The following is a 27,655-nucleotide window of genomic DNA, read 5'->3' on the forward strand; positions in this document are numbered from 1 at the left end:
TTGTATCCTAATTTCCAGCACCAGTGCAGCCGCAATATAGCCCCAAGTTAAGGGAACAAATGTTCCCATACCTTAAGGAGGTTTCTGTGACTGCCTCCCCACCACAGGGTGCAGTGCACGCCCCATTGGCATACACATGTGGAACCGGTACTGGAAAACTGGATGGGTTTGGACTCTGAGCCATCTCTAGGCCTTTTACAAAAGCAGAATGGAGATTCTGCTGTTGTCAATCATCCATAGGATTGGGCTGTAATAAATCTAACTTTGGCACCAGCATGTGGGTTCTTCGCAAGGCAGTAACTGAGGTTGGAAGGATACTACTTTCCTAGTGAAAAGTTGCAGCTCCTGGGGTCATGTCCCCATGGTATCCTGATTCAGCATGTTGTATGGGCTCAACAGTATGGATTAGAAGAGTAACACCAGCAATAGGCATTTACTTCAAACATAGTGTCATGCAAAGCTTTTTGTGTGGCACCAAATGGAGCACAGAGGGATGTGAGAAATAATGGGTGAGACTGGAGACAGCTTCCTAATACAAAAGGCCTTTTGACAATCAAGAAGCCATCTGTATTGGCATAACATTATGTCTCAGTGAGGTAGTAAACCTATGCCTGGACTCCTGTATCTGGACTCTCCAGTTCTGACTACAGATGGCGCTCACATGACTGAATGCTTCTCCATCCAAAACCAAAATAAAACGTCTTTGTACATAGAAGACTGATTATCAGAAGGACAACTAGGCTAGAACCTCAGTGAAAACTAGGCCTTTCTATGTTCCCTTGGTGCATGTGTTAGGAAATAGTTCCTGTCCAGTCCCCAAGCTTATAGTATCAAAAGGGTCTGAAAAACCAGTTGCTGATCCATTGGTCCTCCTCTGTAAACTGAATGTTTACGCTTCTATTCTCAGTTATCCAGCAACTATTTTAGGGATGTCCAACAGTGAAATTCAAAGAGAATTCTTCTGAGGTTATGACTAATGATTTGTACTGCAGCATGAATAAGGTTAAAGTTTGCAAGGGGAGAGGTGATATCTTTTACATGAATGTATGAATGAATGAATGAATGAATGAATGAATGAATACAAATTATGAACATGTCCATTCACTACAGATTTGAGAATACATCATCACCAGGCTTAGGGCAATTTGACCAATTGGGCCAAACTGGGCCCTGCACCTGGAGGGTACTCATATGGGGGTGGCAAGAGGAATGCCCGCAGCTGGCACCTTGCTCCATAGCTGATGCTCCAGCATGGAAGCATGTGGCGAGTGGAGCATTGCAGCTCATTCTGTTGAGTGTGCAGGGCTAAAAAATATTTTGCATTGGGTCCTGCAGCTTCTAAGGCCAGCCCTGATAATAGCCTGAGTAAATCTTGAAGGTGAATTACTCTTTACTTCAGTTAATGTTAATACTACATAAAAGACACCCAAAAAGTTACAGGGCTGTTTATGTATGATATTGTTTGATCAGTCTCACGTGTTTAATGGTGTGCATTCTCATGGTATGTACACATCCTTGTCCCTCCCTTCACTTCCTGGAGAGTCTGCACCAGGTTCCTTTATGATATGGGGGAAGGTGTTCATCTGTGTCTTGAGTGTGCATGTCTTATATTGTGTGGGACCAGTTGGGCAATTGAAGTATTGTTTGAATTACGTTAATTCCGTACTGTGCACTACTATATAGTTTTGAATTACACTGATGCGATAGGATATCCAAGAATTACACTGATGTGCCAGGATATCCATCCATTAGTAGCCATGGATTGCAACTGGATGCTGGAAATTGTGGACTATTTGACTGTTAGACTAGATGTTTCACATGTACTGCCATTACATATTGAAAAATCAGCATCCTTCAAAAAATGCAAAGTAGCATTTTAATTTTATTTTAAAAAGGATAAGTGATTGGTGATAAGAATAGCAACATCTTGGTACACCACCTGGATTTTAATGGTTTTATCTAGAAATCCAACTTAGGAAGGTAAGTAATTGTAGCTAGGTAATGTGAATTGTTTAAGGCAGTGGGAGCAGTCTCCGAAGTTTGTATGACGACCTTACAAAAGATCCACTTAAATGAATGAAAACTGCACAGCAGTGGTACTGTGTAGCTTACACTCAGTTTTCTGGTGAATAGAGCTCCCTCCTCTTTCTCTTTTTTGGTTTTGTGTGAGTGGCCTGTTTTATATGCAACAGACGCCTTTAGCCCATGATGATGGGTTTGCACTGCTATGTTCATCATACTAAACAGGCCTAGCCAGTTTAATCTTAATCTGTTTAAACATCTGTCATAAATTCAAATGATTTTCCTAAAGAAAGAAAATCAATAGAAAGAATCACCTATATTGATTTGGCTGCTGGTTTTCACTCATTGTGTGGTTTTTAAATATTCATGACAAAATGAAACCCAAGTAACTGCTGTCTAAAAAGAGGCAGCAAGACCCCCCCCCTCCTTTTTTTTGTTTCACAATTAAAAGAGAAGTGCTGTGATTGGTGTGTGGTATTTATTATCAAATGATGACAAAGGGGTACCAGTGGTTTTAATAGTTTTAGCTTACAGGAGCGGTTGTTAATTTTGTCAGCAGAGTTGCAGGTGAAATAATGCACATTGGATAAATAGTCTGTATTGGTTTAACTGAACATAATATATAGTGTGTTCTGGAGTTGTTTGTCTCAATAGACTATAGTAATCAAAAGTAATGAACCTATTATGTGCAGGACCTTGGAGAGCATAGAATGGCAGTAAAAGTGTGGCACATAAAAGGTTTATTAAAGGAAATTAAAGTCCATCATTGCCACACCTGCTCCCCTATTATAAGTCTATGGCAGGTCAGTGCCTTCAATCACGACAGCATCCGAGAACAGAGTCATGTTTCCCATTACCATTGCAGTCATATTGCAACCCACCCTGTCTCTGGTTTGAATGGCAGCAGGAAGCAACTACAGGCAAGTTTCTGTTTCTGATCAAACACCTTCTTTTGGATCACTGTGTTGTTAACCATGAGCTCTAAATCAAGCCGATTCAGTTTCCCACCCCTGGGTCCTGCTGCATATATATTATTTTTAAACTTTCTTTTTTCGTTGTTTCAGATTTCATGAGACAAACACAGAAGCAACAGAGTTGTTCAAGTATTTGCATAACATTCTCAAAAATCTGTTCAAGCATTTGACTGCTTGTTTATTCCTGTAAAGAGCTATTTAGGTCATATGTCATGTACCATATGTTCCATGTCTCATGTAGTCCTCTGTAATAATTAGCTGAAAGAAAGAAAAAACACAGAGAGAGGCATGCAAATGTTTCATCTTTCAATTGGTTAATTCAGCCCCCTTTCTCTGCTTTACAGTCTTGAAAAAGGGCTATGTTTTCTGCTTTGTATAGACTTTACAATAAAGTTTAACATAGTAGGTCTGTCCTTAGCATTTGACCAAGGACAATATGTACACTTTTTTGAAAAGGGGAAAAAACAAATAAAAAAAATTCAGGGGTTCAGGAGCAATTCAAATGAATGAACTACATATGTCAAGTTAATACTTAACATTTGTGTACAAAGTGCTTCATGTAATTATCGAAATATTGTCCTTAACAACGCTTTGTGATTCTTAAGTAGTATTGTCCCCATATTGTAGCTGGGGAGCTAAGACTGAAAGTGAGTGGCTTGCCTACAGTCACCTAATGAGCTTGAGGAGAGATTCAAACTGGGAAAGTCCAAATTCACGATTCTGAGCCCAATCCTGGGCTCAGCACCGCGGCTTTGTGCCACTGCGCACTGTTGCAAACATGCCGTAAGGCACGTTTGCGAGCCTCACCGCCGGGCTACCGCCCGTGCTAGCCCAGCATCAGCTGGTGCTGGGCTAGTGCCAGGCTAGCACGGGGTGGGCACTCAGCCTCCGCCACTTGGTGGTCTCATGGACCGCCGAGCTGTGGCATGGTAGGTGGGGGCGGGGAGGGGGCGGGAGGAGGTGTTCTGAGGAGGGTGGAGGCTGGTGGGGGTGGAGAGAGGGTGGGGGAAGGTGTGACGGGGAGGCGGGGGCGGGTAGGGTGAAGGGTGGGAGGTGTGCCGGGGGAGGGAGGCGGGTCTGTGGAGCTCTGCTCCACTGGATCCAAGGCATTCGTGCCGGGCTCGGCGCCCTACACAAATGCCTTTACTTTACCGGAGACCTTTTGTTTGGCGGTAAAGTGAGTAGCCCCATTGTGGGACTGCTTACCTTACCCGGGAGAAGAGGACGAAAGTCCCCTTCTCCTGAGGCGCCACCTGCGGTAGCTTGAGGTAGCCGGCGGTAGCCGGCGGCAGCCGTTCTTGGTGCCACTGAGGCTGGGCACCCCAGGCAGCTCAGGATTAGGCTTCCCGTCTCTCAGCTACTACACCACCTGCTATTAAGAAAATCACCCAATCCTGTCAGGGCCTTACACTGATGGAAATTTCAATCCATCATCATAAGTCCCAAGGTGATGGCGAGAAAGGAAGGAAGCCTCCCCCCCACACACACACAGTATGCAGCTTGCACTCCAATGCTGCTGCATTGCATAAACTGGTGGATAGGATTGGGGCTTCAGTCAGGCCCCCTGTTTTGCATACTTTTTAAAAAAACAAGTAATTCTTTGCATAATATACTCCACATATTTTCCTTAAGTGGCAACGGCCCCAGTCCTATCAGGACCTTGTACTGCTGGAACAAACACTGTGGCAGCACAAGGTGCTTTATGATGGCATGAAAGCTGAACCTCTGTGCTGTGCTTGTTTGCTTGCTTATTTATTTATTTGTCACATTTTTATACTGCTCTTCCTCCAAGGAGCTCAGGGTGGCGTACCTGGTTCCTTCTCTCCTTTTGTCCTCACAACAACCCTGTGAGGTAGGTGGGGCTGAGAGATAGTGACTGGCCCAAGGTCACCCAGTAAGCTTCTTGACTGAGCAGGTATTTGAACCTGGACCTTCCAACTCCTGAACCATTACACCTGCGGTTTTCAAGCTCTCTCCTGGGGTTTGAAACCCACAGTAAGTCTTTGTGGGGAGGGGGCGGAGGCAGCAGGGGCAGATGTGTGGTGGGTGGGGGAGAGTTTAGGGGCACGTGCAAAGTGGGTGGATCCCAGCAGCAGTGACTTGCACCAGGATCTTATCCCCTCATTCCCAGGCCACCCTGTCCCTTTTCTGTCTTCAGACCTGCACTATCAAAATGGCTAGCATAGATCCAAGGAGACCCATAGGTGATTGGGCAGCCTACTGCCCAAGTAAAACAATTTTTACTTCCTGCTGGCTGTGCAGTCATCATCCCCCATCACTGAATGCAGTTTGCACTCCACCAGTACGACTGCATCAGTACCAATGGTAGGATTGGGCAGCAGCAATTCAACTTCACAGTCCCAGATGTGCTAGACTTTCTCACTGAGCTACCTGAGCTCGGAATGTCTTGAAAAACCCTCTCAAACATTTTGCATGCTGGTTTCATTTTCAGAATTGTTAACAGAACTTAGCTTGGGAATAAGTTTGCTGTTTTGTTGTTCAATTTTGGATTGTTGGACTTCCTTATCTGTACTGCAAATTGTAACATTGAATAATAGTGAGATGAACCTGAATGTTCACAGAAAGAAATGCATCTTATCTATTAGCACACCTAAAAAGGAAACATAAAATTAGAAACTATAAGAAAAATTAAATATATATTTACAAATATTTACATTTTAATTAGTTGACATAGAAACTTTCAGGAATGCCATTATCATACTGTACTCTCATATGTGATATGTGTATTTAGGAATTTTTTTAAACCTGGAATTTTGATGTGGTTCCCATTGGAATTCATGTTCCCCCCCCCCCAGTGAAACTGTTGTAAAACAGGGCTGTGTTGTCCTGCAGAATCAGACATTTTGTCACAACTTGGGGGGGGGGGGGGAGACTGTTTTTGTTTTTAGCATCTAGCATCCCAGCTATGTATGGTTTCTACAAAGCTGTGATTGCTAGGACTGTTTTTCTTTATAAAGAATATGCCAAATTTCAGAACATTCTAGCCTCATGCAGATAGTATTGTAACTGTGGACATTGTCCACATTTACAGGGGAAGAAAAACATGCTGACACATTGTGCCCCCTGTAGGCAACACACTTTAAAGTCGCGCCCATACCTGCTTTCCTCAGGTGCAGTGTTTGCCCGCAGAAGCCAACACTGTATCTGGGAAGAGATTCACCCTGAGTTCTGGAACACTAGGCGCCCAGATCTGGAGTGTGTCAAAGAGGGTGGTCAGGGCTTCTTGGCATGCTCCTATTTCCCTGGTAACCATGGACACTCTCCAAGATTACAATAACATCTGCCAAAGGGCTAATGTTTCTTAGCTTCGAAATTATGATTGGCTGGATATTTCCGTACATAATAAAGCTTATGGAGCCAAGGGATTCACTATTCCACGATCGTTCAGGAAGTTGGAAAAGTGTGTGTGTGTGTGTGTGTGTAGTGCAGTGAAATTAAAAGTATAGCAAAAATTATAAGCTGTATATGAAGCATCTGCTAATGAGCTGTAAAATGTTGTTATGATCTGGACCAGAATTGCAGCTCATCGGATGCTGGGTTTGGACTTTGAGCACAGAGGATTCATCTAGCCTAGGCAGCACATTCCCCACAGGCCACAATGAGCCCTCCAGATGCTTTCCCCCCAAATGATTGACTTATGTGTGAATCACTGCTGTGGAGATCTGTAAGGTCAGCAGGGAAGGAGGGCTGGAGGTGGCCACAAGTTATTCATTTCCTGCTCCTAGATGAATCCCTAATGTACTCCATTTGCTCCCTTTCGTACAGAGCACCATATTTTTGCCAAAATATGTTGCCAAACTAATGAGTGCTATTCAGTTTTAAGTGACGCATCTCAGCGACATCAAACCAATTGGGCAGAATTTTATTTCCACCAAGGAAAAGGAGGAACAGTTCTGTTGCTTTTGAAATAAACTGAGCATTTTCCAAGAAAAAATATGGCTCAGGAAATAAACAAGTCAAATGCTCCCAACACAAAACCGGCAAAAACTTCTTGATTTCTTTTCTATTCTTTCTCTTATTTTCTGTTCTCTTGTAATATGTAGTATCTCATAGTCACAATTGTAACTTACACACACACACACACACACACACACACACACACACACCCCTTATATATATAGCACCAGGACCCACTTTTTAGAATGAGAATCTGTCGGGACTCACCAGAAGTGATGTCATGACCAGAAGTGACATCATCAAGCAGGAAAATTTTTAACTATCCTAGGCTGCAATCCTACCCACACTTAGCCAGGAATAAGTCCCATTTATTATCATCAAAAGAATATACATAATAGCTTATTAAAAGTACAGGTCTGTCATATCTCCCCAAATGCAGTCACATACATGGTAGCATCAAGTCTAATATATTAAAAATAAAACATTGAAATGAGTGGGAACCCACCTGAAATTGGCTTGCGACCCACCTAGTGGGTCCTGGCCCACAGTTTGAGAAACACTGATTAACTGCCCAATCCTAAGGAGCAGCCCAATCCTGAGCTGCCCGGGGAGCCCCCGCTCGGCAGCACCACGACGGCTGCCACCAAATCCAGCACCTCCCGCGCTACCGCAGGAGGCGCCTCGGGAATAGGGGACGTTCATCCCTTTCCCCCAGGTAAGGGAGGCAGCCCTGCAATGGGGCTACTCTCTTTAGCGGTGCCCAAAGGGCGCCGCTAAAGTAAAGACACTCATGTAAGGCACGCAGCCTTCACGAGCACCTAGATCCTGCAGAGCGGAGCTCCACGGATTCTCCTCCTGCCTGCCCCCAGGCACGTCTCTGGCATGCCCCCCCTCCCCACGTAACACCGGCCTCCCCGCCCCCTCCCCATGTCACGCTGGCCTCCCTGCCCCCCGGAACGCCCCCATCCCATTTCCCGTTCCGCAGCCCGGTGGCCACAGCGCCACACCACACGGGAGCATGGTGGTGAGCCCTGCAAACATGCCTTATGGCACATTTGCAACTGTTCGGAGGCGCAGCACGGACCACAGGATTGGGCTCTTAGGCCATTCATTGCATTAAGTTCAAATGATTAAATCTTACTTGGGATATTTTTTGAGGGCTAGATTCACATTCTCACTTCATATCCTGGCCCCTTTATATTACTAAGAGGCTCTAATTAACTGCCTGGATCAAAACCTGCCGCTACAGTGTTTTTGTTTTTTTCCCCTTGGTTCCCATCCAAGATAAGAAGCTCTCATATTTTTCCAGCTCTTGCTTGGATGCAAAATCATGTTTTAAGAACAGCTGCTCCTCTAAGTTTTCCACTTTTTTGGTCTGAAATTTCGTTTAGTACTCCAAAAGCTGTTTAAAACCTGAAGCCAAAATGTCATCTGAACTTGAACCTGCAACCTCTGCTTGAATGGTTGTGAATCTAAACATTGCCTTACAAGACCTGATAACTAAAGTAGATGAGATGTCAAGCTGACATCTCATCTACTTTGAAATGTGGATAGTTTGAGATGTGGATACATTTTTTCTCAATAAATGCAATCATTAGCTAATGCCTTATATTTACTAAGTGTTGTATTAATAAGCTCATTTCTCATTTATTTATCCATCCATCCTTCCCTTTTTTATCCTGCCTTTTACTAAAAGTCTTAAGATAGCTTACAGTAAAATATAATACAGAATCATTTACAAAAAAAAAAAAAAAATTTAGTCCAACTACTTAGACAGGAAAGCAACCAGAATTCCAGCAGCAGAAACAAACTACTTCCAGACAACCTTCATCCCTGCAAAGACCTAGTGAAACAAGTGTGTCCCAATGTGTACGTTTGAATGTGTGGGTGCATAGATATATGTATGTATGTTAATGGAATGCTTATTTTAATTATAAAACTATTATTGCTACAAACTAAATATGAAGGCTAGAACGTTTCGTTGATGTGGAACATCTACTTTCAATTGTAGACCTCAGTTCAAAAATAGTTTACTATAGAGCAGGGGTGCTCAATAGGTGGATCGCGATCTACCGGTAGATCGCGAGGCAAAATGAGTAGATCGCAGAGTGCCGACCCCCCCCCCCTTCAGGTGCCTCTGGGAGGAAACGCCGGGAGTAAGGCCCATTGTACTCAATGGGGCTTACTCCCAGGTAAGTGTGGCTAGGATCGCAGCCTCACAGCCTAATCCTAGGCATGTCTAGTCAGGAGTAAGTCCTGTTATACTCAGTGGGGCTCAAGGTACACCAACATACATTGTACACATAAATGTTATATGTTATGATGGCGTGAACATTGTAAAAAAAACTCTGGTAGATCTCCGGGCCTTGCTGGGTTTCAAAGTAGCTCTCGAGCCAAAAAAGTGTGAGCACCCCTGCTATAGAGGCTGAGAGTCTGGGGAAAGATCATAGAATCATAGAGTTGGAAGAGATGTATAAGGTCATCTAACCCAACTCCCTGCCTGTGGCAGGAAATCCTCCTAGAGCATCTCCAACAGATGTCTGTTGGGCTTCTGCTTGAAGTGAGGGAGAATCCACCACTTCCCTGGGCAATCTGCTCCACTGCCAAACAACTCTCATCAGTAAGAATTTCTTGTCTTTGACTTTAGGCTTAGCCGTGGACATTCTCACTCTCTAAGGTTGCAATCCTATCCTGCGCTGGAACAGGCAAACCAAGAGGCTTGTGCTGTATTCAGCTTGGGATTGGGGCCAAAACGGCTCAGTCAGAGGTAAGGGGAAACTTTACCTCTGGGTAAGGCACTTTAGCCCCTATAGGTCTCCTCAGACCTGCGCCACCTCCTGAGGTGGCACAAGTCTGGGGAGAGCAGAGCGGCTTAAAGCCGCTCCAAACTTCTCGGGCATGGGGGTTGGGATCCAGCATAACTTTATGGAGGATAAAGTCCCAATCTTGAACACTCCCAGCACCGGCGCTGATCCCTAGCACTGGCGCTGGGCACCATAAATTGTGTGCTGTAAACCACCTTTATGGCACCCGGAGATTAAGGAGCGCTGGGCCCGCACCAGTCTGGTACTGGGCCCAGTGCCATCAGGAGGACATGCTGCTGTAGAGGGTAAGTGAAACCGCAGGGTGGCAGTGTGGCCTCTGGGGTGCGACATGGAGTCTGTCAAGTCTGCGTCTGCAAAATAGCTGGTGCAGATTTGAGAAGCCCCATTTCAGGGCTTTCCGCAGGGGAAAGGGATGAAAGTCCCCTTCCCCCGAAGAGACTCCCAGTGGCTTCTCAGAAGCTGCTGGATATAGCAGAAGCCACTTTGGCACCGTTGCTCCATCGAGCGCCGTGAAGCGTAGATTTGGGCTGTAAGTCTACCAGCATCTGTTGGCCATCTAGGTTCAGAAGCAGTGTACTGCTGAGTACTGATTGTTTGTGGGCATCAGTGGGGGTGAGCTATTTTCTTCATGCATGGCTTTTGGGTTTTGTGGAGACACCTGGCTGGCCACTGCTAGGACACAGGATGCTGAACTTTGATCAGATCCAGCAGGGCTTCTCTTAACATTTCCTTCTTCAGCATTTATTTAACCTCACTGGCATTAGAATATAAGTCTCTGACAATCATTTGTAGGCGTTGGCACTTGTCCAGAAAGAATAATTAGCAATTGCTTAATTAAATATTTTTCCATGATGACTATCTTCTGAACTGTGCTTAAAAGTTATTCACAGATGGCATTTTATCTGAGTGACAAGATTAATAAGTTCTTGGCCTATGGAAACTTTGTAAGACATGTCAACAATTCTCCCACCACTGCCTTCAATGGAGAACAGAAATTAACTGGAGACTTTTTGTTACTGTTGTAGATGGATGCAGATGGCGAGGATAAAAAGCTGCGCACACGCACAAGAGGAACCAAGGGTGAGTTAGAAGACCCCATTGACGACCCTGTGCCTATCACACCATGAAATGTAATGATTTCTGCACATGGTCCCACATGTGTAGTCAGTGAGTCTGCACCTTCCTTAGGGCTCATTTTAATCAAGTCAGGACACAAACTGCAAACATTAGGAGGTGAAATGTTGTTTGATATGTGTGGGATTGAAAGGAGAAAAAAGATCTTGCTAGTAAAGGATCATTTCAAACAGCCAAGTGATGGTGCTGGATATTTAAAAGGGATACTATGAACAAAATGAAAATAATTTGCTTCAAATGGTATGCTGAATTACAATAGGAGTGCCAATTTCTCTGTGTCTGCTTTCTGGATATTGAAGTTTCTTTGATATTTTTGCTTTGGAAGATAGATAGATAGATAGATAGATAGATAGATAGATAGATAGATAGATAGATAGATAGATAGATAGTAAAAAAAGTTAAACTTTCAGTTTCTCTTTCATCGGGTAAGGAACAGATGGTAATGTAATATTGAGATTAAAAGGCCCCTTAATGATCTAAACATCTGGAAAACATGATTGACTAGCACTACAACCCCTTAAGGAAAATAACTTTTTATTATAATTGGTAATGTTTTGTGTGACCCTTGATTGTGAGTGGGAAATGGGCATGTACAAAATAAAATAAATGGGGACATTTTGCCTACCGTTGAAGCAGATTTGAGTTACAAAGTTGGTGGCAGAACTTAAAGCAAATAGATGTATTGCTAACTAGACTAATTTGCCAGTTTCAGTTAATGTGAATATGTGTACCCTAAGAGTATTTTTGCGCATGACTCTATAAAGTGCCTTTGAAGCATCTATTTATTTATTACATGCACAACTGTTGCTGATAGAGGCTATAATGTGAGAAAGAACCTTTTTAAATCACTAGTAAATTCTGATGAATTTGTAGCAGAAACTGATTTCAGCATTACTTGTGGATATGCCCAAAGAGCTTTGAGCACATAACTGGATGGCAGCTTCTTCTTCCTCTGACATGGTCATATTGACGCTGGGAAGTCATCTAGGCGCACTGTACAACCTGCTCTGGTCTCTTAAGCATCCTCATTATTGAGCAGATGAGGAGAGAGGAGCTCACAGAGGCTGAAACCCCTGATGCATGTGGATTGTGGGGATCAGATGCATTTCCTGAATGCATTTGACTCTGAAATAAGGACAGTGCAGATGTGACTTAAATTGATGTTCTCACTTAGCATTGGCCATCTGGTTTTTTTTCCCCCCTTCCCATCATAATGTTCTGGGCAAACAAGGATGTTAAATGAGTTTACCATTTAAAACCACAGGACCACTTAGAGCTGCATGACACATATGATAATGTACACTTGTGATAGGTGTATGCATGTAAAAATTAATGTGCAATCCTTGGGTAGATCTCCACATAAGATGATTGCAAATTCAGATGATTGCTCACTCTCCAAAGCTGCAATGAATAACAGTTTCCTAATACATATAACAGAGGGGGGAACCTTTATGTGTGAGCTGTATCTGGGTGACATTAATTCCTACCTTCATGTATCTTCAGCATAGTAACATTGTAAGAACATAAGAACAGCACCACTGGATCAGGCCAAAGGCCCATCTAGTCCAGCTTCCTGTACCTCGCAGTGGCCCACCAAATGCCCCAGGGAGCACAGCAGACAACAAGAGACCTGCATCCTGGTGCCCTCCCTTGCATCTGGCATAGCCCATTTCTAAAATCAGGAGGTTGCACATACACATCATGGCTTGTAACCCATGATGGGTAGCTGTGAAGCTGTCATTGTCCTGCAGGCAAGGGAGGCTTAATGTAGCTGTGATCCTTATGAGCCGATTTTCTTCTAGCTGATTGGTTGAAAGAGAGTCACAAGACTATAAAAATAATTACCATAATCTGTCATGAAAATGGGAAGCATTCCTTATTTTCTTCATAAAACCTTAAATCCCACAGCCTTGACCCAGTCCTGGCCTAATTCTTGCTTGTGGCAATGGCCTTATAAATAGAAGGGAGGGCAGGAGACGGGTCAAAAAATACCTCTTCATTTCCTCACCATTCCATTCAGCATTGAGACAGTTGCCATCATAGACAGTGGAGCAAAGTTATGGGTATGTGGGATGGTGGTAAGTGGAACTGGAAAAAGGAAGGATCTTTCCTTACTTCTTGTCACTTTTCCTATCAAAATTGTCAAGGGACCCTGTAAATATTATCCTATCTATGTGGGACTCACTTGTTCACATGTGACTTTGACATAACTGGAATAACATTTTAATTGCCCAAACCACATGAATAGGGTCTGATTCCCAGAATCAGTACCCCTCTCCAGGTGAAGTACCGATTCTGTGGTTGAAACTAGTGTGATAAGGCTTTGTTTGTGTAGAATATTTGCTTGTAGGATATTTTAACATTATTTAGATACATGGGACCTGCTCATCAAAAAATACCTCCCACATGGCTCGAGTAATGTTTAAAGAAGTTCTTCATTGGGTCTCTTTCTGTGGGTAATACCACACATGAACATGAGTGTAACGTCGTTTACAATATTGCTTTTAAACATCTTTAAAAATAATACTGCATAGTTACCTATCACTAAACCAACGTACCATTTGAAGCTATTTATGAAAAGATAAAACAGTTCCAACTGGATGTGTTGCATAAGTGTATCCAAATTACAGGTTAACCAAAAATGTGGACACTTCCCAAAAGAACAGGAAGTAGGACACTTTCATCAGCATGTCCATCTAGGTTCCTGAAATATGTTGCTATTAATCAGATTTTTTTTCTCACATGGAATGGCAGCTAGCACAGAGGTTAGTCAGTTGATTGTACCACCTCTACTCATGCCAGGGGTACACCAATATTGTGTTTATTAAGATTATTGAATTAATTTGAAAAGGTTTTGCCCCCCCCACCCAAAAGCTTATGTTGTATGTATGCAGCAACAGTATTGAACAGCACAAGTGTATACATGTTTACTCAGGAGTAAGTGCCATAGTATTCAGTGGGGTTTACTCTCAGGTAAATGTGCATAGGATAGCAGTCCTAGCAAAGTCCCCTTGTGCTGTCACCTATATGTGTTTCTTTTTTATGTTTGTATATTGCTCTTCCTCCAAGGAATTCAGAAAGTGTGTGTGGCTCCTCCCCCTCTTTATCCTCACAACAACCCTGTCAGGTAAACTGCAGACAGTGATCAATTAAGTTCTTAATAGATGAACAGGGATTTGAACCTGGGTCTTTTTGGTCAAAAATCCAGCACTCTAACCACTAGACAGCACTGCCGTTCATTTAAGTGGTAGCAGCATTGTGTATCTGCATGTTTGTTTAAAAATCATTTGAATTTTTTGAAGGGTCATCAGAAGTTCTGTTGGAAACAGAAAATGAACGTAAAACCAGGGGAGAAGTTTTTGTTCAATACTGATCCAAATTCCAAACATCTTCTATGGCAAACATATGTTTCAAGGGATATATAATATATATTTATCAGTGATCAAACATTTTCACATTTTAATAAATAAACATGAAATAAAAGTTGAAGAGCTAACCCTGCTGAAATGAATTGCAGACTGTCTGTATAGTTGAGTAAGACCAGGATCAATCCCCAAATGGGGTGAATAATTGTGACAGCATAATGAAGTCACTGCTGCATATCTGAACAGTGTTGTGAGCCTCCATTAGACTGAGTCTGTGGGGAGCTGCAGACTAACTGGCTAGGTTTCATTTTGCAGTTTCTAATCAGAGTTAATGCACTGCTGTATTTTCTTTAAACATTTAAAAGGTGATCTTTTCTCATTTAGGAAGCTAGTTAAACATATTTTAGGGCTTAAAATGCCTCTCTCTTGCATGCGCAGGCTTAATAGAGCAACAGCATTTTCCCAGAAGTGAGACAACGAATGTTGCCCATGCAACATGAGTAATCTTTTGAACCACCTGTTGGCTCTTTCAATATGCTGCATAGCCTTGTGTGGGCAGGTATTTGTAAACACCAGCTTTCTTCATTCCCAAATCAAATTATCAGTTAGGAAAATAAAGCTTTCTCATTGCACATCCTTTTTTTTTTTTTAAAGAAAAGGTACCTGGGCTGTTTCCTTTGTTGAACAACTCCATCCTCCATCCTATGCAGAGGGTGTGTGTGCGCATTCTTTTAAGTAACCATGGGAATGCCACATTAAGTTTAGCAGTTTCCACTAACAGCACTAATCCTGTGGTGAGGGGGAAATAAAAGATTGCTTGGGTTCTCCGGGGCTTTTCTCGCGCATCAGAAATAGGCAGGTGTGTTGAACTATGCATGTAAACTGATTCTTTCTTCCCTTCTGTTACCAACAGCACATGTGGATTCGATAGCACAGGAGCTCAGGTAAGATTCAAGATGCTTATCTCTTGACTTTGTCAAAGGAGGGTCCTGTGAGCAATACATTTATTGCACTTCACATGTATGGCTCAGGAGGAGTATCAGGTCAATGCTTAATAAATGTTTCAGGAGGAGAGCCTTTTAAAGTTCCACCCGGCACAGCCTATCAGTAGTCCCAGGGTCCTTAAAGCATAACTTCCTTTTGGTTGTATTGATGAGTGCTGTAAGAAATATCAGGTCCATATGAAAAAGGGATGTCCTGTGATTTCCTGCGCAACAGATTGAGGCATTTTGAGGATTACTCCATTTATTTCAGCATAAACTTTTGTGGACCTCAGTCCACTTCTTCATATGCACAAAGTTTTGTTCTCAGTTGACAGGTGTGCTGTGTGAACACACAAACACACACACAGGAATACTGAAAGAAAAAATGTTAAAAGGTTGGATCAAGGTGTTATGGGATGAAAGAGGTACAGTTAGTGACCCTTATTACGTGGAATTAAAATGTGGGACATAAGTACTGTGATGAAGCATGACAACAGTAAGAGTAGATAGAACAGTTTTCCTGGTTATGCTAATTAACTAAATTACTGAGAGAGGAACAGTAGTTTCAATGGACCCAGACCAGGAACAATGAGCCCAAATGGTCATGAAATTCAAGAGATAAAACAGGTGACTGTTCTCATGTGAAGCAAAATGCAGGTAATAAGGACAATGCTTTCGATCAGCAATGACAGTGATAATACAGTCTTTCTGGTTGAACAAAGTTACTTAACTATGCTGTGAGATAAAAAATCCCTTCTTGGTTCAAGCTAAAACAGTTAGAGTCAAATCTCTTGACAAATTCTAGTTCAGCCATTGGATGCTGGGGTCTTCCCTTGACATTCCTTCATTGTAAAAAGATGACTATTTAGGTCAAATGTAGTGTATCCTGGGAGATCAAAATGTTCTTCAACTTGTTTCTTAATGTTGCCATTTCTCATTTTGTGAGAAACACAGCATTATGCTGTGCTTATTTTTTCCCATGTCTGCCATCTTGATGAATGGCATTGGGATCAAATGAGACAATTTTACATTTATCTAAGTGTCATTAAGCATTGAGAGCAGCAAGTAACAGAGAGTGGGTAGGCAGTGCCTCTTAATCGAATGACAGCCATGGTTCAATCTGCTCACTGCCTTTGCCAGTGCATATTTTCTTGACATGGTGAATCTGCAAATATAAGTAGCTTTTGGTGCTTTTTAAAATGTTTGCTGGATCTTCAGGAATAGAAGGCACAAGTGCAGTAACAATGAGTATAATACTCTAACAAGGTAACAGGAAATTATTCTAACAGGATGCTGGTGTTCTACCTTTAGCGGTTGTGGTGGCTGTTTTATGGCATTCGCAAAGCAGCATCTGCCAATGCACACTGATGAGCTCTTGCCAGGGAGGCCAGAGCGACTTCCCATGTGCCGGTAGATGTTGAAGATCCACCAGAGCAAGTAAGGTCGTGCAGAGGGGTGGAATGGCATGGAGAGAAGGTGGAAGAGATGGGTGGAATGGGGGAGGGATGGGCGGAACAGAGCTGCGACAAGGAGAGAGAAGAGCAGATCAGCCCCAGAGTGGGTTCAGCAGTGGCTGCAAAGGCCAAACCCTAACCTTCTTCCCAGGTCTGATCCGCCTTCCTGGGTCAATGTGGACTTGTGCAAGCAATTGAGTTGGTGCAAGCTGACCCAAAATGGCTGCTGGAGTTTACCCCGGGGCAAAGGGACAAATATCCCCAAGGAGGCCTCCAGCAGTCAAAAATCTTCCACAGCATATAACAGAAGCCACACTGGCACAGCTGCATCGCCGTTGCATTGCAATGCAGGGACTTAATTAGGATTGGGCTGTCAGTCATTAGACACAGAGCCTTTTTGGGGATAATGTCACATATACAGAATGTCACATATACAGAATGTTCTCTCTCAGTAGATATACCAGACATCCTGTTTTGTGACTCTTAAGCAACATCTGAAGACCTTAAAAAAAATTATTTTTTATTTATTTTTTCATCCAGGCTTTAGGGGATATCCTCCATTTTTAGTATGGCCTTTATCTGATGTTCACTACTTTCATGTATTATTTTTTTCATTATCTGTGTTTACGCTTGCTTTTATGATAACGGATTATTGTAAACCACTTGGTACCCATTTTTATAAGGAAAGGTGGGGTATAAATGTTTAACAAATAAGGTGGGTTTTAAATGTTTAATAAATAAGTAAATCTAGGTCAACAGCATGTCAAATGCTGCACCTGAGATGCCACTTATTTTGTCTTAAAGTATACCATGAGAATCAACCCAATATTATCTTACACTGGCATGAGGATGCCTGCCGGCCTGCAGATCCAAAGCAGGGTTGGGGCTGAAAGCAGTTCAGCCCAGGGCAAGGGAAAATCACTTCCCCTCACCCCTGGTATAAAGCTGCAGCAGCCCCAATGTGGCTACTCAAATCTGCACCACTTAAAGAGGCATAGATCCGAGCAACCCTGGAGCTACCAGATTCTGGCCCCGCTCCCTGCTCATCTGCCCCCCATCCACAGGCCCTCCCACTACCTGCCCCCCCAAAACACCTCTTCCCACACACACCCCCACCACACCTCCACACCGGCCTGACTCAGTTAGTGAAGGCTTACCACCTCAGCCAGCCTTGGGCCGAAGTCTGTGCACCGGCCTCCCTCCTCCAAAGGTGACTCGAAAGTGCTTTACAGCACTTTCACAACACTCTTCAACCAGTGCAAGGGACTTGTGCCAACCAAGGGTGCCCTCAGGATTGTGCCCTATGTGGTCCTGCTCCTCTGCTATTGTTGTTTTTAAAGTACCTGTGCCGCGTGAGGAAGAGTGAACAGTTACAAGTGTCTACCTTTGCTTTGTTTTTGTTAACCACAGTGGATTTGAACACATTTTCTCTTTACTCTGTGACGTTCACTCAAGTGCAGTCTGAGAGACCTGCCTTCCAATATTGTTAATACTGAAGTGGAGATTCTCTTTTGCATATATTTATTGATATATGCAAAAGAGAGTTTCCAACCCACATCATAGTTCGAAAAAGTGACAGCCTTGCATATCTTATCAGGAAATTTCAAGGCCAGAAACTGCATCCTAATAGATTTTCAGTAGACTGTGATTCCCATTCTGTAACAGAGAACAGGAGATTCTTCTAATCCTCCCAGTTCTTTGTACTAGGCCACAAACCAGGTTACAAAACTAGCTGCATAATTTTCATTTGTCCTTGTGTTATTATTGGGTCACTGAAAGCATTAGACAAAATAGTATATAAGCACATTATGCAGATTAAAAAATGCCAACAATCCTTCAAGAGAAAAAAAAAACTTCAGTTCTTCACATCTTGTTTTCTAAGTGGTCGAATCAAGGATCTTTCAAGGACACACTGTCAGAATCCTAGTGAAATGTAGCTTTTGGTTGAATGGCAATTGAAGGAAATGAGTCTTTTATCAAACACAGATATGGTAAAGACTTGGGTTTATCTTACTTACTTTCCAATCATCGCTGTCAAAAACTTTGTAACAAGAATGTCCTATGTCTGCCATTCAGAACATGGAACTACAAATCTTTAAGACTAATGACCCATTGCACATGAATGTGTATAATAGTGCCCTGATGTGTTTTTCAAATAAGCAGAATTGCTTTGGGAGGAAGAAATGTAGTCCAGAGAAGCAATGGGAATAGTACTTAACCCCTTTCCCTGCTCACTGTTTCCAAGTAGCTTTTTCCTCCCTTTGTGGAGTTCAAAATGCATGTTTGCTTGTACAGGTATAAGCACATATTGAATCATGTTAGAGCAAAACATTCAGGAAGGATCAGGAGCAGAAGAACTACAAGTGGAAAAGGGTTAAGCACACTCCTCACCTCTCCCACACTGCAACCAACTTCTGCATTCTGATTGGCTCAGAAGATAAGCCAGACCCTTTCCAATAGGAGGAGCAGTGCTATTGCTTGGCATAAGTGACTGAGCCATTCTCACTTGATCCTGGGTTGGCCCAGGCATGAACTTAGCTGATATAGAGTGCAATCCTAACCCCTTATGTCAGTACTTTCCAGCACTGACATAAGGGCAATGCAGTTCTGAGGTAAGGGAACAAACATTCCCTTACTTTGAGGAGGCCTCTGTGAGTGACACCCAACTGCACGATGCAGCACATGTCCCATTGGCACTACTATGCCAGTGCTGGAAAGCACTGACATAAGGGGTTAGGATTGCGCCCATAGTCACTTCAAGTGGCAGGTTAGGAGAGGTGTCAATCTGGTGAGGTGGTGCCTTGCAACCTTCTTATCTCCATGTCCACTACCACTGTAATATTGCCCTCAAGCAGTCAGAGAAAAGGCTTGGGGAAAAGGCTGCTGTCTATCCTCCCCCTTCCACTTCTGTAAACTAGTTGGGTGAGGAGGATGCAGAGAGTGGAGAGGACCCACTCCCAGAATCTTCCTGGCTCTTTACAGGAAGCCATGACAAGCTGAAGTCCAGTCACAAGGATAAGGAAAATGGTGCAGTCAAGGCTGGTGGGATCTGGTGTGGGCTGACAAGATGGGCAGTGGCATTTTGAGGTTGGGCAGCAGAATTTGCCACTGTTTTGGGATGACAGATCAACTTGGGTTGCCCATGATCCTGGAGGGTCATTCATCTCTAACTGCTAATTATTACCCATTTTTGTGACCTGCCCTTCATACAGCAACCAAAACTTTAAAGAGATAATAACTTCTGTTAGGAACACATACTGATAAAGAAAATATTATCTTCTCCTTAGAAACAATACATGATTGCGTGCAGGGAGATCTGCTGCTTCGTTTGTGCCAACCTATGTGTCAGGCCAAGGCAGAACAAACTAGGTAGCCATCTCAAAATAAAATTACAAAACAATATCACATTTTAGATAGCATTATTAGGTTGGCTCGGTCATGTTGTGAGAATGGATGATGGCCAGATCCCAAAGGATCTCCTCTATGGAGAACTCGTGCAAGGAAAGTGCCCTACAGGTAGACCACAGCTTCAATACAAGGACATCTGCAAGAGGGATCTGAAGGCCTTAGGAGTGGACCAAAACAGGTGGGAAACCCTGGCCTCTGAGTGGCCCGCTTGGAGGCAGGCTGTGCAGCATGGCCTTTCCCAGTTTGAAGAGACACTTGGCCAACAGTCTGAGGCAAAGAGGCAAAGAAGGAAGGCCCATAGCCAGGGAGACAGACCAGGGACAGACTGCACTTGCTCCCAGTGTGGAAGGGATTGTCACTCCCGAATCGGCCTTTTCAGCCACACTAGATGCTGTGCCAGAACCACCATCCAGAGCGCGATACCATAGTCTCTCGAGACTAAAGGTTGCCAACGTATTAGGTAAACTGGGAATGTACATTCTCCCAATTAAGCTAAATGTGAAAACAAGTACTGTGCATTAAGATGCTGCTAAAAAGTCATTCAAGACCAATGGCCCAATTCTGTGGTCCGCTAGTGCTGGTGCAGCAGCTGCTGTACTAGTGCTAGCTGTCGTAAAAGTGCTGCAAAGCACTTTTGGACAACTTATACATAAGGACCTGCAGTGGGAAGGCGTGCGCTGTCCCACTGATGCCAGATCCAGACCTGTGGCTGCTGGGGCAGGTAAGTTCAGCACCGGGAGGTACAAGGGTGGGGTGTGTCAGGAGGGTGGGGGGTGTATGAAGGGAGGGCAGGGAGAGGGCATAACAGGTGGGGAGTGCAGGACAGGGGTGAATCAGGTCCAGGAGAGGTCTGGCATCAGCAGAGGAGGCTGGGGCTCGACACAGAGTAAGGGAACAAATGTTCCCTTACCTTGAGGAGACCTCCGGCATGCTGAATTTTAGTGCTAGATCTGGCACGGGCCATGTTGTTCCTCTGCACCAGCACTGAATAGGATTGGGCTGTCTGAGTAGGAAGGTTCCGCTCAGGTTCTTATGCTAGGTTTCCTTGGGAAGAAGTTATTTTCAGTAGATGATGTCAGTTTCTGACAGTTCCCACATAATAATAATAATTTATATCATACATGGTACAGTCATATTTTGTTTATGTACAATCTTTCTTTTCTTTACAATTACACAACTGCCGGGTATTTGTGACAACTGAGAAATGATAGTATTGCATCCTACAGAATTCCACAAGGCTGATCCTATGGTGAGGAGTAGCAGCTGCTTATCAGCCCTTCTGCAATCAACCAGATAGAAGGAGTAAGGCAGCAGGCCAATGTCATCATCAGTTATGATAAAGGATGCCAGTAGACTTGGAGTACTAGGATGGACATCTGGTCATACACTATAAACTTCTATAGACATTGATCATACTTATGGGGAATAGTTAGTTGTGACACACTGAGGTCTGAAATGATTTTCACATCTCCAGCCACACAAGGTGGCTGGAGATGTTCAGACATAATATTCCTTTAATTTGTATTGTATCATTTTATCCTGATAAGAACCATTTTTTTTAACATGACGAGCCAGTTTATATATTTAGGGGAATCAAGTGGTATAGATTCACCAGGACTAGTGCTGTGCCATTTGTTCCACTTTGCAGGAGCTATTTCCATATTTAGGAAAAATTTTTGGAAAATGAAAATTTTCCCCCACCACAAAAATTGGTTAAACCATTTCATGGAGAGTTGGGAGTCTTACTAGACCTGGACAGTGGGCTTCCTCTTGTTTAAAACTCCAAATGCTTACACTGCTGAGATTAGTAGTATCAACAGTGAAATCATCAAGTCTCCACTGAACACACGGCTGCTGTCAGGCTCAATATAGGAGAGTGTCAAATCCAGGACAGAAGATGGTGTCCAATAGGAACATGGGACTTTCACCAGTGACCATACTCTCAGATGCACTGGATGAAGTTTTAGTAAAGGAAGTTGGTTGGCAACCTTCAGTCTCGAAAGACTATGGTATAAGCCTACAGCACCTGGTATTCCCAAGCGGTCTCCCATCCAAGTACTAACCAGGCCTGACCCTGCTTAGCTTCCAAGATCAGACAAGATTGGGCATGTGCAGGGTAATAGTTGCTGTATGTATGCTTTTCCCATTCAGTGTACTCCTCCCCCAAGTCCTCCAACCAAAAAACTGGTATATTTGAACCACTCTTCAAAAATCCAGAACCCCTCAATTTTCACCACAGTTTTTGAGTGTGGGAGAAATATGGGAGTGTCTTCAGATCTTCCCTGTCCTGGACCATATCACTTGCCCAGGTATCCCCCCACAAACATGCATGACACAAAAGGCTTGGTTGAAACAGGACCATGATTTATTCCATTACAAGGCTGCACAGCGATTGGTGCAATGCAATGGGTCCTGACTATACTCCACCCCCCTTTAGTGCGGGCACCTAATTAGGAGGAGACAGTTCCTGTCTGAGCCCTCCTTTTGGGCGAACCACCCTGACTCAGAACCTGAGCTCCCCCAAGGCTCCCCCAGGTTCTTCATTACCAACCCCTGGAAATGGGGTCCAGCCAGCTGAATTGTTCTGCCCATCCTGAGCCGGGAACCATGAAGGTGACCATCCCAATTCCATTCTGGGGTCAAGCCAGGCTGCCCCCGATCTGGATAGCCTTGGGGCTCAGCACTGGCCTTAACCCGGCCTGTTGCTTGCCTGAAGGTAGACACCGATTCCCTATTTCTCCTCCAGTTCCCGCACTACCCTGCCACACGGGGGGGGGGGTAGCCTACCACTTAGCATCCGCCTGTCCCACCTAAGAGTCCTCGCAGGACCCGTTGCAAGTCTGACAAAGATATGGTTCCCGACCTCTGAGAGATGCACGCCATCTCCCCTGTAAAGGTGCGGCAGAGAGCTCACTATATCTGGGTGGCGAAGCACCAGGTCGCCGGCTGCCAACACTTCCCTCCCCAGGTGCGCATTTACCTTCCTTCTGGCTCTATCAACTCCAGCCGGGCTTGTAGTACGCCTCCAAATGCAGCGCGGAAGCAGGTCCGACCCATCACCAATAAACTTGGTGGCTACCCAATCAGGGTATGTGGCCAGCCAACGGATCCTGTGCTGCCCGAACGCAGAACTGCTGGTCATAGGACTCCCAAGCATTGTTCCCGAAGCCCACGTAGGCTCTATAGATGATGTCCAAGTACCTGAAAAGACCCCTGGCCTTCTGAGGGTGGCGTTCTATCATTACCCCTGCATATATGAGGTAGCCAGTCAACCAATTTGACCAATTTTTGTCAATTTTCCTGTGCCTCACAACCCTCAGAGCCCTGAGCCCCCTCACCCTGTGGCAATATAAGCCCAGGTTGTGTGATAGCTACTGCGGTGGTGGCTAGTCCCTCATGCCCTCTCACCCCTTGGGATGTGAGTGCGGTATTCTCCCGTGCTCCAGGAGACTCCTCCATGGATCCTAGACGTCATTTAAAGGCAGGCCTTGCATGCCCTGATGTGGCTGGGCACTGCCCTCCCTTGTGTTGTGTGCATTTGCATGCTCACCTAATGGGATCCGTGCCACTGCATTTTGCCGTTGAGTTGAAATCCTGGAGTCTTGAGCCTCTGATGACTGTGCAACAGGTTCCCCAGGCAGACTGTGCAGCTGCCCCCCAACTTTCTGCCAGGGCCCTTTCCAAAAATTCCACCCTTACCCTGAGGCTCCTGTTAGATTCCTTGTCCCCCTTATCAGATGGAGGAAGGTGCAAGCGCACCTTACTGGGGGGTGGCCTGGCTGCCCCCCTCTCTGATTTCTGAACTCTTTTTGGCATGCTTAAGGATCCACCCACAACAACCACCAGTTGCCTAAGCCCAGATTAAATCCTGGATTGGTGGGGAGCCCACCTTTTGACCCAACTGAAATGAGAGCGCTGCTCAGAGCCTCCTGCTCAGAGCCTCGGAGCCTCCTTCCACCCCACCTCCACCACCTTCTTGATAAACAGGCATAGGTGCACAATCAGGCTGGAAAAACAAGGAGGAAGCAGGTGAATACAAGGCAGATGAATACCACATGGGTGGGGGCCAGGGAGGGGTAAACAAGGAACGCACTTTGCAAGCTGGAAAAACAAGAAAGCAGAGGAACAATCTGCACCGGCTGGAAAACAAGGGGAAAGCAGACAGGCAGGGGCCAGGGAGGGGGTAAACAAGAAGTGCAGTGCAAAGTCATGGCTGGAAAAACAAGGAGGAAGCAGCTGAACAATCTGCACCAGCTGAAAAAACAAGGAGGAAGCAGATGAACACCACGGGGCTAGGGAACAAAGTCACGGCTGGAAAAACAGGGAAGCAGATGAACAATCTGGAAAAACAAGGAGAAAGCAGATGAACACCATGTGAATGGGGGAAAAACAAGGAGGAAGCAGAGATGATTTTAAAATACCCTGTGAGGTAGGTGAGGCTGAGAGAAAGTGACTGGCCCAAGGTCTCCTGAGCTCTGTGACTGAGGGGGAATTTGAACCTGGATCCTCCAGGTCTGAGCCCACCTCCCAAAGCACTACACCAGCCTCGCTCTAGGGCTAAAAGAAACACCACGTGGGTGGGAACCCTGCCCGGGGAAAGCTCCTGGTTGGCTACTCCGCCCAGGGAGAGAAACCGGGGAGGAGGAGAAGGCAGGGGAGGGCTGCCCAGAAGGCGGGGGAGGGATAAGCAATGAGGCGAGAAGGATGAAAGAAAAAGGCGGGAGGGGTGGCTGCCCAGCCAGGATAGAAAATGAATAGAAAGGCCAAGTGGGTGCCGCCCAGTGGGCACCGGTGGGGAATCTGCAGCAAAGCTCCGCAGCAGCTTCCAGAGGAAAGCTGCAACCCACCCCGTCACCAGATTTCCCTCCCCAGCCCCTCTGGCCTGGCAGGCTAGTTCCTCGTCGCTTCAGTGCTGTGGCTCCTGCTGCTCCTTCCACTGCTGCGGAGGGACAGAGAGGCTGGGCAAGCAGGGCGCCAGCCTTGAAACTACGCCCAGCTTGCACCCTCCCCAGACCAATAGCACGTCATGCAGGCGGGGAACCGGACAAGTTTCCCTCCACCTGCATTCACAGCTGGAGGGCTCTTCAGACTGCAGGTGAAGGGGTTATTTGAACGCTGCCAAGTGGAGAACAGTCTCTGCATATTCAAAATTAGCATGTAAGGAAGGAACAGTCAATCATTATTTGTTTTTTTTTTCCAATTTGCAGCTTGGCTCTCAGTGAAAGCTTTCAACTGGGAAAGCTTCCAAACATGTGGCACACACACCCCATGAGCAACTTGAAGTGGTACAGTCCCGGAAAAACTTACCACTAGATTTGGCTGTACATATAGCCTACTTTGATCTGTGTCCGTTATTACCAAATCACTAAAAATGATAGCTACTTAAAGCATCTGACAGGCTATGTATACAGTGATTACCTCATCTTATATAGGCTCTGGCCACATAATAAGAAAATAAGAAGATCCCTGCTGGATCTGGCCCAGGGCCCATCTAGTCCAGCTTCCTCTATCTCACAGCAGCCCACCAGATACCTCAGGGAGCACACACAAGACCACAAGATACTTGCATCTTGCTGCCACCTCCCTGAATCTAGCTTTCTATTTACACTCGCATCCCATTTACACTCTCACCCCCAATGATCAGCCAAGTACCAGAACTAGTGATGAGGCAGCTTCCTCAGGCTGAATTTGATACTGGACTTGGAAAACCAAGCTTTCTCTGTGTGTGTTTAATTTTTTTTTTTTTTTTAAAGAAGGCAGCAGCTCATTTTTTTTGGTTGACAATAGCAACATTTTTTGTTGATTATGTTTGGGAATCTGGTGTTGTCTGAGTACTTCCCAACTCCCTTGTGGGCCCCCAACACCTCATTGTGAGCCTTTTACTTCCCATTTACCTGGCAGCAGTGGCAACCAAGAGGGCAGGAAAGTGTCACATGAGGTCACTGTGTGAAACCCCCCTCCTTCCCTGTCATGCTAGGACTGAAGTGTTGCAGGTGCAAAGGACCTTGGGATTTGTACTTTCTAGGGCACCTGAGGTTGATGTGAAAGAGATTGCATTTCCAGAACTTCCAGCATAACCAGGGCTGTGTTGTGTACTATAATTGCAGCATAAATAGGGCCAGTGAGGGAGAAAGTCTGCTCAGACGCAAAATTAATCAAGTTGAAAATTTTGGGGAAAATGTTGCTTGCTTTGTGATGCAATTGAGCATTCTGAACAGGGCAAACTCATATTATGAGCCAAGCAATTATGGTTTGGTGACATCCCTCTCTACAACTGCTTCTCATGTCTCTGAAGTTGCCACGTGGGACATGTTTAGGCAGAAATCCATATGGTGAAGTGGCTTTCTTCAGGAAGTGACTTTTACAGGTATTTTATACTAACACTTACCAGTCCAAGGTATGCATGCTTACTATAAGGCTAATCTGCATTATATACCACCCACAGCACTATAAAGAATTTATGTTGAAATTCACCTATCCTTATTACTATATCCTGTATGTCAACCATTTTCACCTTCATTAATTAAACATGTTATAAATGTAAACCATCACTGCAATAAACTTTATAGATTGGTCGTCTTTTAAAATCCTCTCTTGTTTATGTCTCCATCTTTTTGATCCCTCCTTCATTAACTACACCTAAAAACAAGGCCTATGTCTCTGATAACTTTACTAATGGGAATACACTCAAAAGGTACTAGGGCAGATGCAAGTGTTAAAGGCCAAAGCCCATAAAGCTGCAATCCTAATCACACTTTCCTGAGAGTAAGCCCCATTGAACAAAATAGGACTTACTTCTGAGTAGACCTGGTTAGTAGACATTGTGCCCTCAATGATATAACATCTCTTTTCCACCTTCCAACCTGAGGAAAAAAGCTGGAAAAACATGGTTATTTAGGGGCAAACTGGCAGCCCAATTTGCAATCTACACCAGAATCCTTTACCTAGGACTGGTATTTTTTTAGTTTCAACATTGGCACATTAGTGCAAGCACGTGGGAGAGTTAACTGAATGAGGAATTTTCTTTGCTTAGCTAACTTGCATTGCTAAGCCAAGAGATTAATACTTCAGAAGTTAGATTGAAACCAAGTAGCCTATCACAGTGCAAAACTGTTACAAAATTGCAAAATATGTTTCAGGAATCTTCATTAGCGTTTTAGTAATTTAAGGCTCTCTCTCTCTCTCTCTCTCTCTCTCTCTCTCTCTCTCTCTCTGGGTGTGTGTTTCCATTTTCATGGCAAATATTAGAGCAGAGAAGGAAAGCCAGTAAAAGTGGTCATTACTGTCCTCTTGGCTGAAGCAAATGTATCCCAGGACATTACCAATGTTTGGCTTTGGGCAAGACACACTTCACATATAGGGTATGAGAAGACTGCTGTAGACATGATTTAAGAATAGCCATTGCAATATTAAAATGTGGTGTGTTTAAAAAAGAGCAGCAACATGGCTCTTTATGCACTCTAGACTTCTCTGCAGAGTCAGTGAGCATGCCTGATGTTTGTCCAAAGGTATTTTTTCCTCATGTTTTACAATGAGCTCAGAGCAGGCATGGATTTCATTATAGCTGCAAGC

At 44.4% G+C, this 27,655-nt stretch overlaps 1 protein-coding gene and 1 pseudogene across 1 annotated transcript in view; one reads left to right on the forward strand and one right to left on the reverse strand.

Moving 5' to 3' along the window:
- The window catches only part of ST18 (ST18 C2H2C-type zinc finger transcription factor), a 155,884-nt gene that overhangs the window by 53,378 nt on the left and 74,851 nt on the right, over positions 1–27,655 (forward strand). Inside the window, exons 2-3 of the mRNA XM_066625063.1 lie at positions 10,765–10,819; positions 15,152–15,182. Coding sequence (XP_066481160.1) covers positions 10,765–10,819; positions 15,152–15,182 — 86 coding nt within the window. The remainder of the gene's footprint in view (positions 1–10,764; positions 10,820–15,151; positions 15,183–27,655) is intronic.
- On the reverse strand, positions 22,098–22,217 carry LOC136650834 (5S ribosomal RNA; annotated as a pseudogene).

The sequence above is a fragment of the Tiliqua scincoides genome, chromosome 4 (assembly GCF_035046505.1).
Source record: "Tiliqua scincoides isolate rTilSci1 chromosome 4, rTilSci1.hap2, whole genome shotgun sequence".
NCBI lineage: Eukaryota > Metazoa > Chordata > Lepidosauria > Squamata > Scincidae > Tiliqua > Tiliqua scincoides.